Source organism: Diabrotica virgifera, chromosome 2, assembly GCF_917563875.1.
Source record: "Diabrotica virgifera virgifera chromosome 2, PGI_DIABVI_V3a".
In the NCBI taxonomy this organism is placed as follows: Eukaryota; Metazoa; Arthropoda; class Insecta; order Coleoptera; family Chrysomelidae; genus Diabrotica; species Diabrotica virgifera.
Genome location: NC_065444.1, coordinates 11,785,296 through 11,801,493, shown reverse-complemented (window position 1 = coordinate 11,801,493; position 16,198 = coordinate 11,785,296). Strand labels below are relative to the sequence as shown.

At 34.3% G+C, this 16,198-nt stretch overlaps 1 protein-coding gene across 2 annotated transcripts in view; it reads left to right on the top strand.

The window, feature by feature from the left end:
* Positions 1–16,198, top strand: part of LOC114333352 (remodeling and spacing factor 1) — a 97,043-nt gene that overhangs the window by 67,795 nt on the left and 13,050 nt on the right. Inside the window, exons 16-19 of one of the 2 annotated variants that reach the window (XM_050643377.1) lie at positions 3,939–4,524; positions 8,437–8,553; positions 10,058–10,264; positions 12,823–13,092. In XM_050643377.1, the coding sequence (XP_050499334.1) occupies positions 3,939–4,524; positions 8,437–8,553; positions 10,058–10,264; positions 12,823–13,092 (1,180 nt within the window). The remainder of the gene's footprint in view (positions 1–3,938; positions 4,525–8,436; positions 8,554–10,057; positions 10,265–12,822; positions 13,093–16,198) is intronic. The other variant, XM_050643378.1, reaches the window with a different exon arrangement.

Sequence of the window (16,198 nt, the reverse complement as noted above, 5' to 3'; positions counted from 1 at the left end):
GTGTCGGGTCGTGTTTCTGCCGCGTCATTATTGGTCGGATGACTGTTTTGTATATTCTGCCTTTCATTTCTTTTCCGATATTTTTATTTCTCCATATTGTGTCATTTAGGCAACCTGCGGCTCTGTTTGCTCTATTCACTTGATCTTCCACTTCTGTTTCGAGCTCTTCCGTAGCTAGATAGTGTGATGCCTAGGTATTTAAACTGCATCACTTGTTCTATTATCTGTCGTTCCAGCTACAATTTACATCTTATTGGATCTGCTCTTATAACCATGCATTTTGTCTTTTTTGAGGCAATTAACATGTTAAATTTTCTGGCGATTATGTTGAATTGGTGCAGCATACGTAGTAAATCATCTTCACTTTGAGAGATTAGTATTGCATCGTGTGCATAGCAGATTATTTTAAGTTGTTTTTCTCCCATTTGGTATCCCTTTTTAAGTTCTTACTTTTTTTATTATTTCGTCCATGATCAGGTTGAACAATAAAGGCCTCAAGGAATCTCCCTGTCTTATCTCATTGCCGGCTTCAATTGGGTCGGTTAGTTCATCTTCCACTTTTACTTTTATTGTGTTCTGGTAGATGGTAGGTAGACTACCTTTTTTGTGAGTGTTAATGTTTTCGCTCCATAAGTGAGTCCAGGTAACACACTCTGGTCAAAGATTTTGCGACGTGGTAGCTCACATATTTGGTTATATCTGCCCAACCGAATTTCATTTCCCAAGTACTTGTAATAAGCAGTCTGCTCAATATCCCTTCCATCAAAAATATTACGATTTAGCACCAGATTGGTCATTATTTCCGTCTTGTTCATGTTAATCGTTAGTCCGACCTCTAAGGGAGCGTGGTATAATTTGTTTAACATTATTATTGCATCATCCATATGATCGGCTATAAGGACCATGTCATCTGGGAATCTCAAATGACTGAGTTTCTCTCCATTTATGTTGATACCATATTCGTTCAGATCTGCCTTCTTCCAAGTGTGTTCTAAAATTAACGTGTCTTGTACGCAAGACTCTGTCAAATGCCTTTTTCTACATCTAACAGTGCCGCTGAGCAATGTTATTTCCTCAATAGCGGTAAGGATTTTTGTTATACATAATTCTATGAGTCTGTTGTGTTGTATAGTGTCTTTCTCTAAAACCAAACTGGTGTATCAGTATTTCTACATCTAGGTTAATGTCCTTCAGTAATTCCTTTTTTTTTTTTATTTTTTTGACTGTTTGCCAATCGTGAACTTTTCCATGGTTTCTTCGTCCTGGTCGCTCGAGTTTTCCATGACAATTTCCTCTTCACTGAGGATGTATTGGGAAGCACTTGTATTTGGTTGACCCACTTAAGGTGCAGGGAGGTTTATACTGGTGATTATTGAATGCATATAATGAGAGGCAGCAGATACTGACGGAAAAAGAGGAATTGATAGAAAGAAATATAAATGGCTCCGAAACCTTCAGCTTATCAGCAAATGAAACATGCTGAGCAAGATCGAGAACGATATCAGCAAATTGTCATGGAAGCTACCCACTCCTAAAATTTGGGCACAGTACTCAAAGAACAAGAAGGTGATTATTGCTTAGAAATGGAGCAGTTGTACTAGTCCAGAAAGCCACTGCGCATCCGCTAGTAAAAATATTCCGATTCGGATTTTTTGCACAATCTTACTCAACAAGGACCTCTTTTAACAAATTGCATGTTGCCAGGACCAAAAGTGGGTCAAAAATTTTTTTAAACTTTTTTTTTTGTTTTTTTCCTAAAATTATTTTGTTTGCATGGAACAACGTTTTTTTAGGTTTTTTGGATCATTCCAAACAGAAAAAGTCTGTAGTGACATTTCTCTAAAGTTGATAGTTTTTGACATATAAGCCATTAAAAATTGAAAAATTGCGAAATTGGCCATTTTTAACCCTCAAAAACTATGTGAAAAACTGAAAATTTGAATGTTGCCAAGGTAGGTAGATATTCTTTAAACATCGATAGATGAAATCCCGAAGAGTTTTTTGCAATACAATATTCAAAACTCCTTTGTTTTTTAATTTCTATTCACGCGTGCGCGACACTATTTTCCACCGATGCGACAGTATGGTGCAAATGAAAGGAATAAATTCGTTATTTCGTAAACCGGCGACTTTAAGGAAAAATCCCGAAACAGGTCGATTTTTATTTTTAAATTATGATATTGTGGCATATATGGTATACTAGTAACGTCATCCATCTGGGCGTGATGACGTAATCGATGATTTTTTTTTAAATGAGAATAGGGGTCGTGTGCTAGCTCATTTGAAAGGTTCTTCAATTCTCTATTCAGTAATATAAACATTTACATAATTATTAATACTTTAATACACAGGGTGTCTTTCTACTTCTTTTTTTTTTGTCAAATAATTTAATTTAATAAAAATTTTTTGGACACCCTGTATAAATAATTATGTAGATGTTTACATTACTGAATAGAGAATTGAAGAACCTTTCAAATGAGCTACCACACGACCCCTATTCTCATTTCAAAAAATCATCGATTACGTCAGGACGGATGACGTCATTAGTATAGCATATATGCCACAATATTATAACTTAAAAATAAAAATCGACCTGATTCGGGTTTTTTCCTTAAAGTCGCCGGTTTACGAAATAACGAATTTATTTCTTTCATTTGCACCATACTGTATACACATGCAACGGTGGAAAATAGTGCCGCGCACGCGTGATTAGAAATTAAAAAACAAAGGAGTTTTGAATACTGTATTGCAAAAAACTCTTAGGGATTTGATCAATCGATGTTTAAAGAATATCTACCTACCTTGGCAACATTCAAATTTTAAGTTTTTCACATAGTTTTTGAAGGTTAAAAATGGCCGATTTCGCAATTTTTCAATTTTTAATCGCTTATATGTCAAAAACTATCAACTTTAGAGAAAAGTCACTAAAGACCTTTTCGGTTTGTAATGATCCAAAAAAACCTAAAAAAACTTTGTTCCATGCAAAAAAAAAATAAAAAAAACGTTTAAAAAATTTTTGACCCACTTTTGGTCCTGGCAACATGCAAATTTGATAAAAGGGGTCCTTTTTGAGTAAGATTGTGCAAAAAATCCGAATCGGAATATTTTTCCTAGCGGATGCGCAGTGGCTTTCTGGACTATATATTGGTGTGTTACCTGCTGGACATTGCTCGGAAAACCATAGAATGGGGGCGATATTATGGAGATTGTTAAGACTGAGTATAAATTTGAGATGTATTATACATCTCCTCATTTGGCACTTGATTTTATAGGTTTTGGTGGTACATGTCCTTAGTATAGTACGCTACTCAATTAAAAATTAATCGCTTAAATAGTTATGTACGTTTTATTTCACTTTTTATCAGCAATAAACTTGTCCAGGCTGATAGCCGATACCAGCAGAAAAACTTAAAACTTGAATTTTGAGAGCGCTATTTTACTTCCGGAAATTCAAATACGAACAAATACCTATAGTGAAGCTAGTTATTGAATTTGAATACGGTGAAAAGAAAGGGGTAAAAAGTAAGTCAAAGATTTACCGAATATTTAGCTGATAAAAGGATTGAGCACCAACTATGTTTAGAAAAAAAATAGTAAAGCACATAAATAAGAAAGTTAACACATAAATAAGATTAACCAAAATTGGAATAAGGTAATTATAGTTACAACTAAAGAACTTCTTAGAAGCAGTCACAAAAAATAATGAAATCTTTATTCAGTATTATAAATAATCTTAACTTAATTTTTTTAATGGTACCTAACGTATTCTTTCACCGATTCTGACAATCTTTTTTACATGTGAATTTCTAGCTGATGTGATAAACAAATATTTTATTGATAATGTCTGATTTCGGGGCTTGGCATAACAGCTAATATTACTAGTGACTCAACAAATAATTTAACCTTTATAACGTACTTTATATATTTATATCTTACAGAACTTAACAGGAATAGTAGTCGAAAAGAAGAAAAGAAAATCCATCGATGGCGAATCTGAAGAGGTCATCGATGTACAAGGAAAGAGGCAGCAAGTTTCAAATATCAGTCACGAACCAATTGTCTCAAACTTTAGTGTCATCAATAACGACGATGATAATGAAGAACTATCTGAGCCGCCTATGAACATAAGTATCCCTTTCTTGGATGCTTTAAGTCAAAAAGACGGAGAGGAGACTCCTAAAAAGAAGCGAGGACGTCCGGTTAAACCTAAAAAAACTTTAGAAGAAGCTATCATCAATTTGGGAAATAAAAAAACCTCTTCTGAACCAGAATGCAATATCGAGATAGCGGCTCCCCCTCAGCCGTTTTCACAAAGCGCTCCCACGCCTTCTGTGATAACCAGGATGTTGCAAACGAAGCCTGGTCAAACGACGACCTATCCCATAGGTTCTATAAGGCCTAAACAGTTCGCTACCATGCTGGACGATGATGATGACGAGGATGACAACGCTCTAAGTAAACCGAAGGACGAAACACCGGCAATGGCGCATACCGGAGGACCACCACCTGGGAGTTTTCCTCCAGGTAAGTGTTGCATTTGTAAGATTAATAGTACAAATTGTGTTTAGATTGTTCAGCAATAGTAATTTATTTGTCTAAACATCTCTTAATCTGCCATATATGCTATTTGATGCGACCTCCAACTTATTAATTATAACCCTTTACTCAGATTTGAATACTTGAAACTGTCTTTCGGTCCTTTTCCTAGACGAAAAGGGAGTAAATACGTAACCGTGTCCTTTATTTGCTTTATTTTATATTCTTCGTCTCTGTGCTTATATATTGTAAAAGCCAGAGATACAGGATGCAGCCAGAAAGCAGTTTCTTAGCGAAAAGTCTTAGATTTAAAATATTGTTAATTATTTTTATTTCAATTATTTTAATTGTTTAATTGTATAGTCCAGGTAATGAAGCTTAAAATAGAACAAAACCTCGCAATTTTTACAGAATGGATCGATTTGTTTGAAAATTTGAGAATAAGTAGTGGATAGTCCAAGGATCAAAATCTATATCATGCCAAAAAGCGCTTTTACCATGGGGTGGTTGCCACCCCTTCTCGGGAGTGGAAATTTTTATTATATTTTGACCGCAAGAGTTGGTAAAAACATTCATTATAAGCAAAAAACGCTCTATACATTTTTTTGATAAAATTAATAGTTTTCGATTTATTCGCAATCGAAAGTGTTAGTTTCATATCGGAAAAATCAATGTTTTAATCAGATTTCTGCTAATAACTCAAAAAGTTTTCGTTTTATCAAAACAACTTTACTTAAAAAAAAATGTAACCTACCGTTTGAAAAAATAAACAAAACCTTTTTTTTATTTTCTTTAAGACCAATAGTAATCGAGCTATACTTTATTATATGTTGGCTCTTCTTCGTCAAATGCTAAATATTGTAGTTTCAAAGTCAAAGGACGGGAAAACTATGCATTTTTCGAGGATAACTTGTTGAAACTAATTTAAAGTATTTAAAAATATCTATCCCCAGAAATAAAAAAAATCTCTAGCTAAAAAAATTAAGTGACTTATAATGAAAAGAATATCAGTCCCTATTTTTTTCAGCAAAAAAGTGATCGTAAACAACCCCCTAATCACCACTCTAATTAAAATTTGTCATTGACCTGATTTGGTTTTCTTGATTTATGTATTGTTAATAGGTTCTAGAAGTTTGATCGGCTTAGAATAATTAGTTTAAAAAAAAAATGAAATTAAAAGCGAATAACGAGTTTTTGTAGTTTGGTAAAAAATGCCCTTTTCTTCAGAATAGAAAGATTAGCATCAGAGATACAAAAAAATATTTAAATATGAAATTGTAGCTTATTTAATTCACAAGAACTTGGTTTGCAAAAGTTTTTTTACGGCAAAAATTGAGTGAAGTATTAACAATTAAAACTTATAATATCTTGCAAAAACCACCTTTACCAACCCTTTCAATGCCACCTCTTTTTGTGACTGAGAATTTTAAAAGGATTTAATATTAATAGCCTTATAGATCTTGTAAAAATTCTTTTTTGACGAACTTTCTAAGATAAAAAATAAAAAGTTACGGTTAAAAAATCAATATATTTTTTTAAAAAAAAAAGGAGAAATTCAATTGGAAGCATAATAATGTAAGTTAGCGGTGTTTTTAGTCATTGACCGTATTTATTCTTCTTTATTTATGTATTATTAATAGATTCTAGAAGTTTGACTGGCTTGGAATGATTAGTTTTTAAAAAACTGAAGTTTAGTGCGAATAACGAATGTCTGCATTTTGGTAAAAAATGCCATTTTCTTCAGAATATAAAGATTAGCATCAGAGATACGAAAAAATGTTTAAATATGAAATTGTAGGTACAGTTACGGTCACTGAATAGTTTACACTTTAATTTTTATATTGTAATACTGTAAAATTGCAGTGTCGTACGGATTTCATAAATGTCAAAGTCAAAAAATCTCAAAATGGCAATGCTTGTCAAAAATTTCGTGAGTGTTGAAAAATAAAATAAAAAACTAAACCATATTAAGACCATAATCCATTTTATTCAAAAAAACTTCTTTCTATATTTTCCATTTTGATAAATTTTGTAAAATTTATTTTTATTATTTTGGTTTTTTTAAATTTAATCAACCTATTCTAGGTACCCCACTGGCAACGTCACTTTGACGCAAGTGGTGCGTTTAAACGAGGTAAAAATTTAAAAAATCGGCTCCTTGATAAGCCAGCCTGTAAACTATTCACTGGCCGTAACGGTACATAATTTAATTCCCAAGAACTTGGTTTGATAAAATTTGTTCTACGGTAAAAATTGAGTGAATCGTAAATGAGTATACCATCGAAAAACATTGATTTTTTAGATATAAAACTAACACTTTCGATAGCGAATAAATCAAAAACTATTAATTTTATCAAAAAAATGTATAGAACATGTTTTGCTTAGAATGAATGTTTTTGTTAACTCCCAAAATATAATAAAAAATTTCCACCACCGAAATGGGGTAGCAACCACTCCCATGGTAAAAGCGCCTGTCGGTATCATATATATGTTGATCCATGGACTATCCGCTACTCATTCTCAAATTTTCAAGCAAATTGATCCATTCTGTAAAAATTGCGAGGTGAAAAGCGTTGGTTCCTGGACTAGTAGTAAACTTAGTATCTAGGATTTTTTGTTTTCCTCGTTTTACGAGAGATGTCGCTGATATGCGTCTCAAAAGTGGAATTATTGCATTCGCGGTAATTTCCCTTAAATAAGGTAGCCTGTTAGTGTTTGATTCAGAGTTGTGACTACATAGCTCAATTGATAACGCCTGAGAGACAAAAATCTAGGCTATCTAAAAAGGCTATCTGGAGATGGTGATCCAACTCTGAATCAAATAAAAACAAAAATTGCCTTTTCCATTATTAATTATATTTGTTAAGAGCTTGTTGCAAACGAGCTCCAGAGTGCCTATCATGAGACTGATTCCTGTTGAACTTTTACTGGAAGCGTCCAACACGGCCCTGCATTTCGTTGGGCTACTATCCTCTTTTATTACTGCATGATGAGGAAGATTTGCTTTCCCTTGTTTATTTCCGGTTTTTAAGTCTTCATAGTCCTTCATAAACTTCCTGTACCATTTCTCTAGGTTTCCGTCTCTTTGGAATTTCTTCTCTAGTTGTAGTAGTCTCTTGCTTGTTGTTTTGACTCCCCTAATACGCACGTATTCCAATTGAAAGGTATTTTAACTTCCTTTTTTATCCCTTTTTACTGTTCTTTTATAATATTCGTCGCACTATTTTTCTTCTACTGATAAAGGATTACTTAAATCTGCTTCTTCTAACTCCCAATATTTTTTTTATTTCTTCATCCATCTGTCGCCTGGAGATCATACTGAGTACGAGTACTATAGTTTATTTTTTAACCAGGAGGAGTAAACTAAAAAGACAGATTCACACCCAAGAAAGTCACTAGAATAATAACCAAATACATTTTCTTTTTTGGTTGATCTAGTCGGCCCTCAACGGTAATCCATAAATATTATATTAAATTAATACGTCGCTAAAGAGTTCCAAAAACAACTGCTTTTTATATAAAAGCAGACTAACAATCTAAAAATTAAAGGAATAACACAGAAAACACAAAAATCGCCAATATAACTTAATTAACCTGTGAAATGTCACTAGTGTAACAAAATTTGATAAATGTCATTAATGTCAAAATTTTATAACAGTGGAGTAAACTTGTCTGCGGTTAGACCAATTACAAACAAGCAATTACAGCGCAGTAAATTTGAATCACTCCTCTTTGTTAAAAAACAAACCATAGTATCTTAGGTGCATGCTCTTTTTGTGCTATACCTGACCCAATTTAGTATTTTGGGCGAGCAAACCATCCTTTGTTCGATCTACCCTAAACTATATACTGTTTCATTCATTTATTAGTTTGTTTTTTATATATAACCATTTTTATTAGGTGGACCAAGAGTACCATTGGGCTTGCCATTTAGACTGAGTTACCCTCAAAATATGAACCATTATCCACATGGAATGATTCCACCCCATCAAATACGAGGACCACCTCATACTTCAGGTATGTTAATTTTTGATTTTTAATGCGTTTTCATAAATATATATTTTTGAAGTTTTACTTCTTTAGGCGCGATTGGGAAAAATGTTGAGAGTGATTTTTATAAAAGGACGGTATGAAGTACGCGCACAGAGACAGTATGAAGTTAGTTACTAAATCTTTCAAGTTCGTATGTGTCAATGCAAATAATGTGTGAAAAAATATATTGGTGTTTTTAGCAAAAATATATTTATTATAATTTTTGTATCTTTGGATTTGTCTTCGTTGGGAATAGGATAATTAGTATTAAAATAAGATAAAAAGAAAATTAAGAATTTAAAAAATCTGACGGTTTTTAGATTTTCTACGATTCGTCAAGGGAAAAGTAATTGCGGGTAGGCTACAGTTAATATAAAAAATGACGTATTAACGTTATTTTTAATTTTTACTATTATTTTAAGTATTAAAAATAGTTTAATATTTAAAAAAAATCAATTAAACTGTTTAAAATAGATTTATTTCGTTGAAATCATAATAATAGAAGTAAAGACGTACTTAATACGAGTTCCTAAGCTATCGATTTTAAACAAGTAGAGCACATTCAGTATTTAGTTAATTTTTAATGAAAAATGAATATAAATAATCTATTTCAAAATCTAAGTAAAGATTTTTATTTCAATCCTTGTTTCATTGAGATTTGTACACAATTAGACTTGAAAAATGGCTATTTGCCGTGTCCAAGTACTTGGAGGGGATACGAGAAACTATCGTGCGCGAATAGCGGAGAAATCTTGCAACTTTCTTAAATAATTCATTGTCAAATTGACGTATATGTCATATCTACTGTCAATGAAGAAGAAAATTATATGTTGCTCCACAATATTGATATGATATGCAATTATTATATAAAAGTTAATTTAATTAATTGTATTTTGCTTGTAGTGGTGCATTTTAATAATTAATTTTATTTACTACATACAATTGTTCACCTCTTAATAACATAACCTTAATATTAGTTTTTTTTTCTTAAAATTTTTTTGGGCTATGGCCTTGACAATTGTCCAGCAACCAGGACTATTTTAATATAATTAGCCAATATAATTAAAAGTGCTAAAAATGTTGCTGAGCTATGAAACCAGGTGTCGCTTTTCCGAACTTTCACGGTCCCAATATTGTCAACCTCAAGCTTTCAAAAATATTATTAACGTCAAATATTTTTAAGTTACTTGACAGGTTCCTATAATTTAGTATCGGGATAGATGTCATCCTAGGCTTCTTGGATACCAGCCGAAGGTCAACTAGGTTATCTTGTAGTTGGGGTAAATTATTCGGATAGACGTCGATCAGTTTCCGCACAAATTTGTTAGGGATAAATCTGGGGAGCTAGAAGGCCAAAGAAATAGAGTCATTTTATGACTTTGTTTCCAGGGTTAGGATTTTTGAACTTTTATCAAAATAATCTGATTCGAGAGTAGTACAGAATGTAGTATTTGGTAATATAGAATGAACTGTACTTTTAAATTTCCAGGAATTCATCCGCCGATCTACCAGCCTCACAGATTCTTGGATCCTTCTCCTTCGGGAGGCGGTCAGATTATTCCTCCAGAAGCGAATCCTTCTGGAATGCGTCCGTTGCCTTCCGGGAGCCCCGGAAGCAAAGGCGAGGTACAAAACTATTCGAGAACGCCTCCGCCTAGTCGGTTCCCGCCTCTTAGTGCGCCTACCAACGTTCCAGGTAGATATAAGTATTCATGATTGTTTGGACTGTTGGTGGTAGTTTCGATTGTATATATCGCGATAATTTTTCCCTTCTGTGGATGGATACCTATTTTTGTTTGTTTATCTTAGGAACGTAGTATTATTTTCCACAAGTGCATATTATTGGCTTGGTGAATGCAACTCAGCGTTTATGTATTTGACGTTTTTCAAAGCCCAAAATATATTTTTATTCTTGTTTTGTTTTAAAAAGCACGTTCTAGGACAGAGTTTTTAGAACCCTGACATAGTATTATAAGAGATCACCTAGGCGAAATCAACACCATGTTCGAAGAACTGGAAAGAGCCTGCGGAGAAATCAATTTAAAAATAAATATTACCAAAACAAAATACATTGACGAACCTCATGCCCAGTAACTATTTAAAATTTCAGAAAGACAAAGTAGAACTTTTTGATAAAATACATACACCTTGGACACGAAATTAGAATATGCAGGACAAATAAACTGTTAAAATATCAAGAAGAATAGTACAAGAGTGGACAGCATATGAAGCTCTTAAAAAATTACTTAAAGACTACAACATACCGATTAATCTGAAGCGTAAAGTCTTCGATCAGTGTGTTCAGTAGAAATGCTTCAAAACTAATAGCTCAAAAGAGTATGGATCGTTCACTGGTAGGAGTAACAATAAAAAACAAGAGCACAGACGAAAACCTACGAAACGAACCAGATTTCCAGATATTGTGGAGAGAGCTTGCAGATTGAAATGGAAATGATGGAAATGAAGATGGACTCTCCAAGTTAACCGAATGAAAACCAAGAATAGATAAACGAATCAGAGGAAGACAGCCATAGGACGGCACAAGACTCTGGATATAAACAGGAGTATGTCCTGCAGTGGACTTAAAATGGGCTGATGATTATGATCAGTCTAATTTATTATTTTAGGTACATATTTTAGTGTAGAATGAATGGCGTTATGTCTTGTAATTTAGCTAGTATGAAGAAAACAGAATGTTTACGCCAGACTGACACCAGAATGACGTCAGACTTCAATTTATGATTACAGGGTTATGATGCCAAAAGAAGATGACGTAAATATAAATCAAGTGGAGAAATTAAATTACCTCGGAGCATATTTTCTTAAGAACAGATTGGGAACAACATAAATAAAATACAAAATTCAACAAAGTAGGAAAATCGTAACAAATCATTAACTTTGATTCTGGCGGGATAAAAAACAAGGCAACGGTGGGATATACAAAATTTTGAACTGTTAGCTTTTGCTGACAATGTTGACACAATTGAGCAATCCATCAGATATGCGAAAGCAGTTTTACTCTTTTTAAAAGTGAAGCCAGGGAAATTGACCTTAAGGTCAACAAAGATAAACCCTAGTATATGGTAGTTAGCAAAAATCCAAGACAGAGAATTAGACAAGACATTTCGATAAATGAATACAATTTCGAAGTTATCAAACTATTCAAATGCCAGGAAATAGAGCGTATTTCTATTAGAAATATAAGACAAAAGGTACAAATAAAAGTAAAAACTATTTTTATTTTAACCGAACCGTATTATTACAATAATACAAACAAAGCAATTAAGATGTTTCCTTTACAAAATATTCTAACAGACTAAATACCAAAATCACAGAACTATTTATAGCAAAGTTCTCACATCCGTAAATATGTAACTTGACACTTCTACGCAAGAGGTATATCGAATTGACCTTTATGCATTCGGAGAAGTGGCCCGCCCATGAAGACTATTCTAACACTTAACAAAAACAATAGTTTATAGTTGAGTATTAAGTAAATTCCAACAATTTCTACCTAGCGACACTACATAAATTAACTTTGCTCTCAGCAGAGGTACATAAAACTATAATTTGCCTCATAATAAGGTATGGAAGTGCCACAGATACTGATCCATCGAACAGTGAAACAACATAATTAGTAGTTTTAGATCGGAAGATCCTCCGGACGATCTGTGGGCCTTGTGGAGACGAGATAACAAAAGAGTAAAGACGAAGACATGAACTCCAAGCACTCTATGGAGATGACAATATAGTATGATACATCAAGCCAAATCGTATAAGATGGGAATGAACTGAGATCGAATGATGCAAGACTACTAAAAATATAACCTGCTGGAAAAGGCTCGATGGCATTAAGTCAGTTGGTCCCCCAAGAAATAGAAGGAAGTACGCAGTAGCGAGTGATATACGTAATACATATGTACAACATCTACAACAAAGGGGGTACAATAATAGGAGATTGCACAAGACCAGCAAGATTTGAGGAAAATAGTAAACACGGCCAAGACTCTCTTAGAGTTGTAGAGTTAAGAAAGAAGGTGGAATAAAACTATCTCGGATGAAAATAAGAAAACTGGGTAGAGATATAGTAGAATCAGTTTTGAGCTACATGTTAGAAGTGTCGACTCTTAATTAAGACCTAAAAGGCTCTTCTTTTCAAACCTTTTTTCTTTTCTTTTTGCATGATCCCGATTGTAAAGAAGGCACTACACGATTAAACAATATGTATTTTAAGGAGAGGTTTTTTAATTGCAGGTCCTGCGCCTCGACCGCCGCACATCATACCTGCCCACATGCCGCATCCTAGACGCACGTATTCTCCCGTACAACAACCTCCTCCAGTCCATCCTGCTCAATCACCGCAGCCACCGGCTGGCTACTATCCTCCTTATCACCCACCCTCCGAACCAATTCCACCTCCCGATGAAGAGCCTCAGTCATTTAGCCGCGCGCCCCGGGCGTACGAAGAATCGTTTGAGGAGGAGGAGGAGGCCGCACCGCCAGAAAATCCTGGAAGAAGTGATGGTAAATATTGTGATCTTATTTTACTCTAGTATAATTATTATTCTCATATCATGATCTATCTTTTACTTATTTTCCTGACTGTTTAATGATCCTACTGCTTTCCTATCTGTCAACAAACGTTTATCTAATTGATGGATTCGACCGTTACTTGATGGAAGTTCATTTTATATAACAATAAAACACTGAAAACGATTGTTTCCTATACTTCCACAAAATTTATTATAACTATGTGACTACAGCTGTTTCGGCAGAGTGCCTTTCTCAAGTGGTTTAGTTTACAATGTGTTTGCCTTTTTAAGGTCTTTAACTGAAGAGGTTGAGGAGTGGGGAGCTGTTGGTCTCGAGTTGGTCATTCAGAATTATATCTGTATTTTAAAAAAAAATACAGAAAGAACCCAATACCTCTGCTGTATCACATATACTGGCAAGATAACAACAAAAACAGTCAGATACATAAAAAAGAAAGGAATAACACCAGCTTTCAGAACTAATAACAACTTAAGCAAATATATTAAGAACAATAAGAGCCGAAAGAGAAAACAACTACAGAGTGGTGTCTACAAACTAACTTGTGGTGACTGTCCGAAAACTTACATCGGTCAAACTGGCAGAACCTTTGACAAACGGATAGCAGAACACAAAAGGGCTTTCAACAATAGATAAACAGATACTTCTGCATACGCACTTCATCTTTTAGATCATAATCATTCTTTTAATGAAGAGTTTCAAATTCTGCATATTCAAAATAAAGGCCTTAAGCTATCTTTATTAGAATCTATGGAAATTAATAAATTAAAAAATAGAGATATAATTCTGAATGACCAACTCGAGACAAACAGCTCCCCACTTCTCAACCTCTTCAGTTAAAGACTTTAAAAAGGCAAACACATTGTAAACTAAACCACCTGAGAAAGGCACTCTGCCGAAACAGCTGTAGTCACATAGTTATAATAAATTTTGTGGAAGTATAGGAAACAAACGTTTTCAGTGTTTTATTGTTATATAAACGTTTATCTGTTTCTCTCTCTTCGTCTACTCTATTTGTAAAACCGGAGATACACATGCCTGTTAGTAGCTTACTGGCATATAGTATTTTTACTACAAAAACGTTATTACGTAGGTAAAAATTTTTGACGTAAGAGAACTGTCAAAACATTAGAATGTGACTTTTCATTATTGCTATGTTTATTATAAATACGGCAATAATGAAAAGTCACATTCTAATGTTTTGACAGTTCTCTTACGTCAAAAATTTTGACCTACGTAATAACGTTTTTGTAGTAAAAATACTATACCAAAGCAAGTGTGTACGTTAACTGGCATGCTAGCTAATCGCAAAAAATTTGATTTTTCTTACTAGTAGCGTGCTCTGAGATGCAAGGCGTATAAGTGTGAGTGTCACTGGCATGTGTGAACGCGCGCTACCGCTACGGACATGCCAGTAGCTAGCACAGAATTGTCAGATTTGTTATTTTGGAGATAAAAATTAATCGTTTTATTTTAAACTTGTTTTAAAAAATGTTTCGTTGGGGTGAGGAAAAATCATCAAATTCATTTCTATTTATAGTTATGTAATTTGAGTGTATTTGGAATTCACCTAAATCATCTCTATATAAAAATAAAATAGCCAGTGATATGCTTACACCAAAATTAAAGAGGAAATGGGTCGGATTCATTATTAAATTTCTAACAATTATCCATGGCCATAAGCAATATTTGCTTGTTTAATTCATTCCGAATACCATCCATGGATCGTCTTTTTTGTTGGAAACTCAAAAACTTTTTAATTACAAAACAAATACTTTAGTTTCACATGAAAACCACCCTTACTAGTACTGGCATGTGTAAAACTCTACCCTGCTTTTTCGTCTTAACAGTAAAGGCATGCCAGCACCGGTACACATATGTCTGTAAAGCCGCGTTTACACGATGACATTTGGCGAGACAATTGTCATCACGTGGTTGCGGATTGTCGGAGGCCAGTCCAGTTGAACGAGAAGATGTTTATACGGGGCCAACTATTGCCATGGCAGTAGACAGCTAAAACATGGCCTACTGCTCGTCATCTGTTGTGTCCGGTGAGGACTTAAAACTAACGTTAAATCAGCTTTACCGGGAATTTATCAGTGAGTCTTGCAATGTGGTAGAAGAGGAGTTACATAAGAAGAAGGAGTGGACAAGGAAATGGCTTCGTCACTCCACTTTGGTGCCATTTTGCTAAAGAATAACCAGACATAACACAAACCACGTATATGTTTTGACTGACACAAGAGAACTAGAGGGAACTGGCAAAAACAAGACAGCACTACTGGCCTACACCGTTCACACGGCACCAATTGTCGCGACAATTGAGATTTCGAGTGGTGGGGGGCTCACTGGGCGCAGCTCATTGTCGTCAGTCTACTCCCGGAGACAACTGAATTTTGGGCCAATTGTGAGGGCAGTTGGCAAGGCAATTTTCCTGAAGTGTTTCTTCTTCTTCTTCAAGTGCCATCTTCGTTCCGAAGGTTGGCGATCATCAGGGCTATGCGTATTTTCGAAACTGCTGACCGAAACAATTCGTTGTTGCTACAGCTATACCATTCCCGTAGATTCTTTAGCCAGGTGAAGTGTTTAGACGAAGACAATAATTTCATGCCAGTCAGTTGTCTTCTGGCAATTGTCTCGCCAATTGTCATCGTGTAAACGCGGCTTAAATGAGGAAAGTAGCTGGCATGCCAGTTGCTGGCATAAGCCAGTAACTGGCATGCATAAAACACATTTGCTAGTAATGGGCATGTCTTAAAGTGAAAATAGTTACTTACAATTTTAGAGCAAGCTGGAGAAAATACTTTTACTCCATCAATCTTTAGTTCAGGTTATGGCTGAATCCAAGCACTTAGTTTGGACATAGCAATATAAGCAAATTAACAAATTCACGAGTTATTTTGACAACGACTTCCGATGTGGAAGACAAAACGTTAATAAAATTATTTTTTCAAATTAAGTTGTGGCTTATTTCCCAATTAGAATAGTTAATTACAAAAATGCCACAAAGAAATAGCTTCAGAACGAGTTATGTAATAAAAGAACACTATAAATTCACTTTTAAGACTTGCCTCAATAC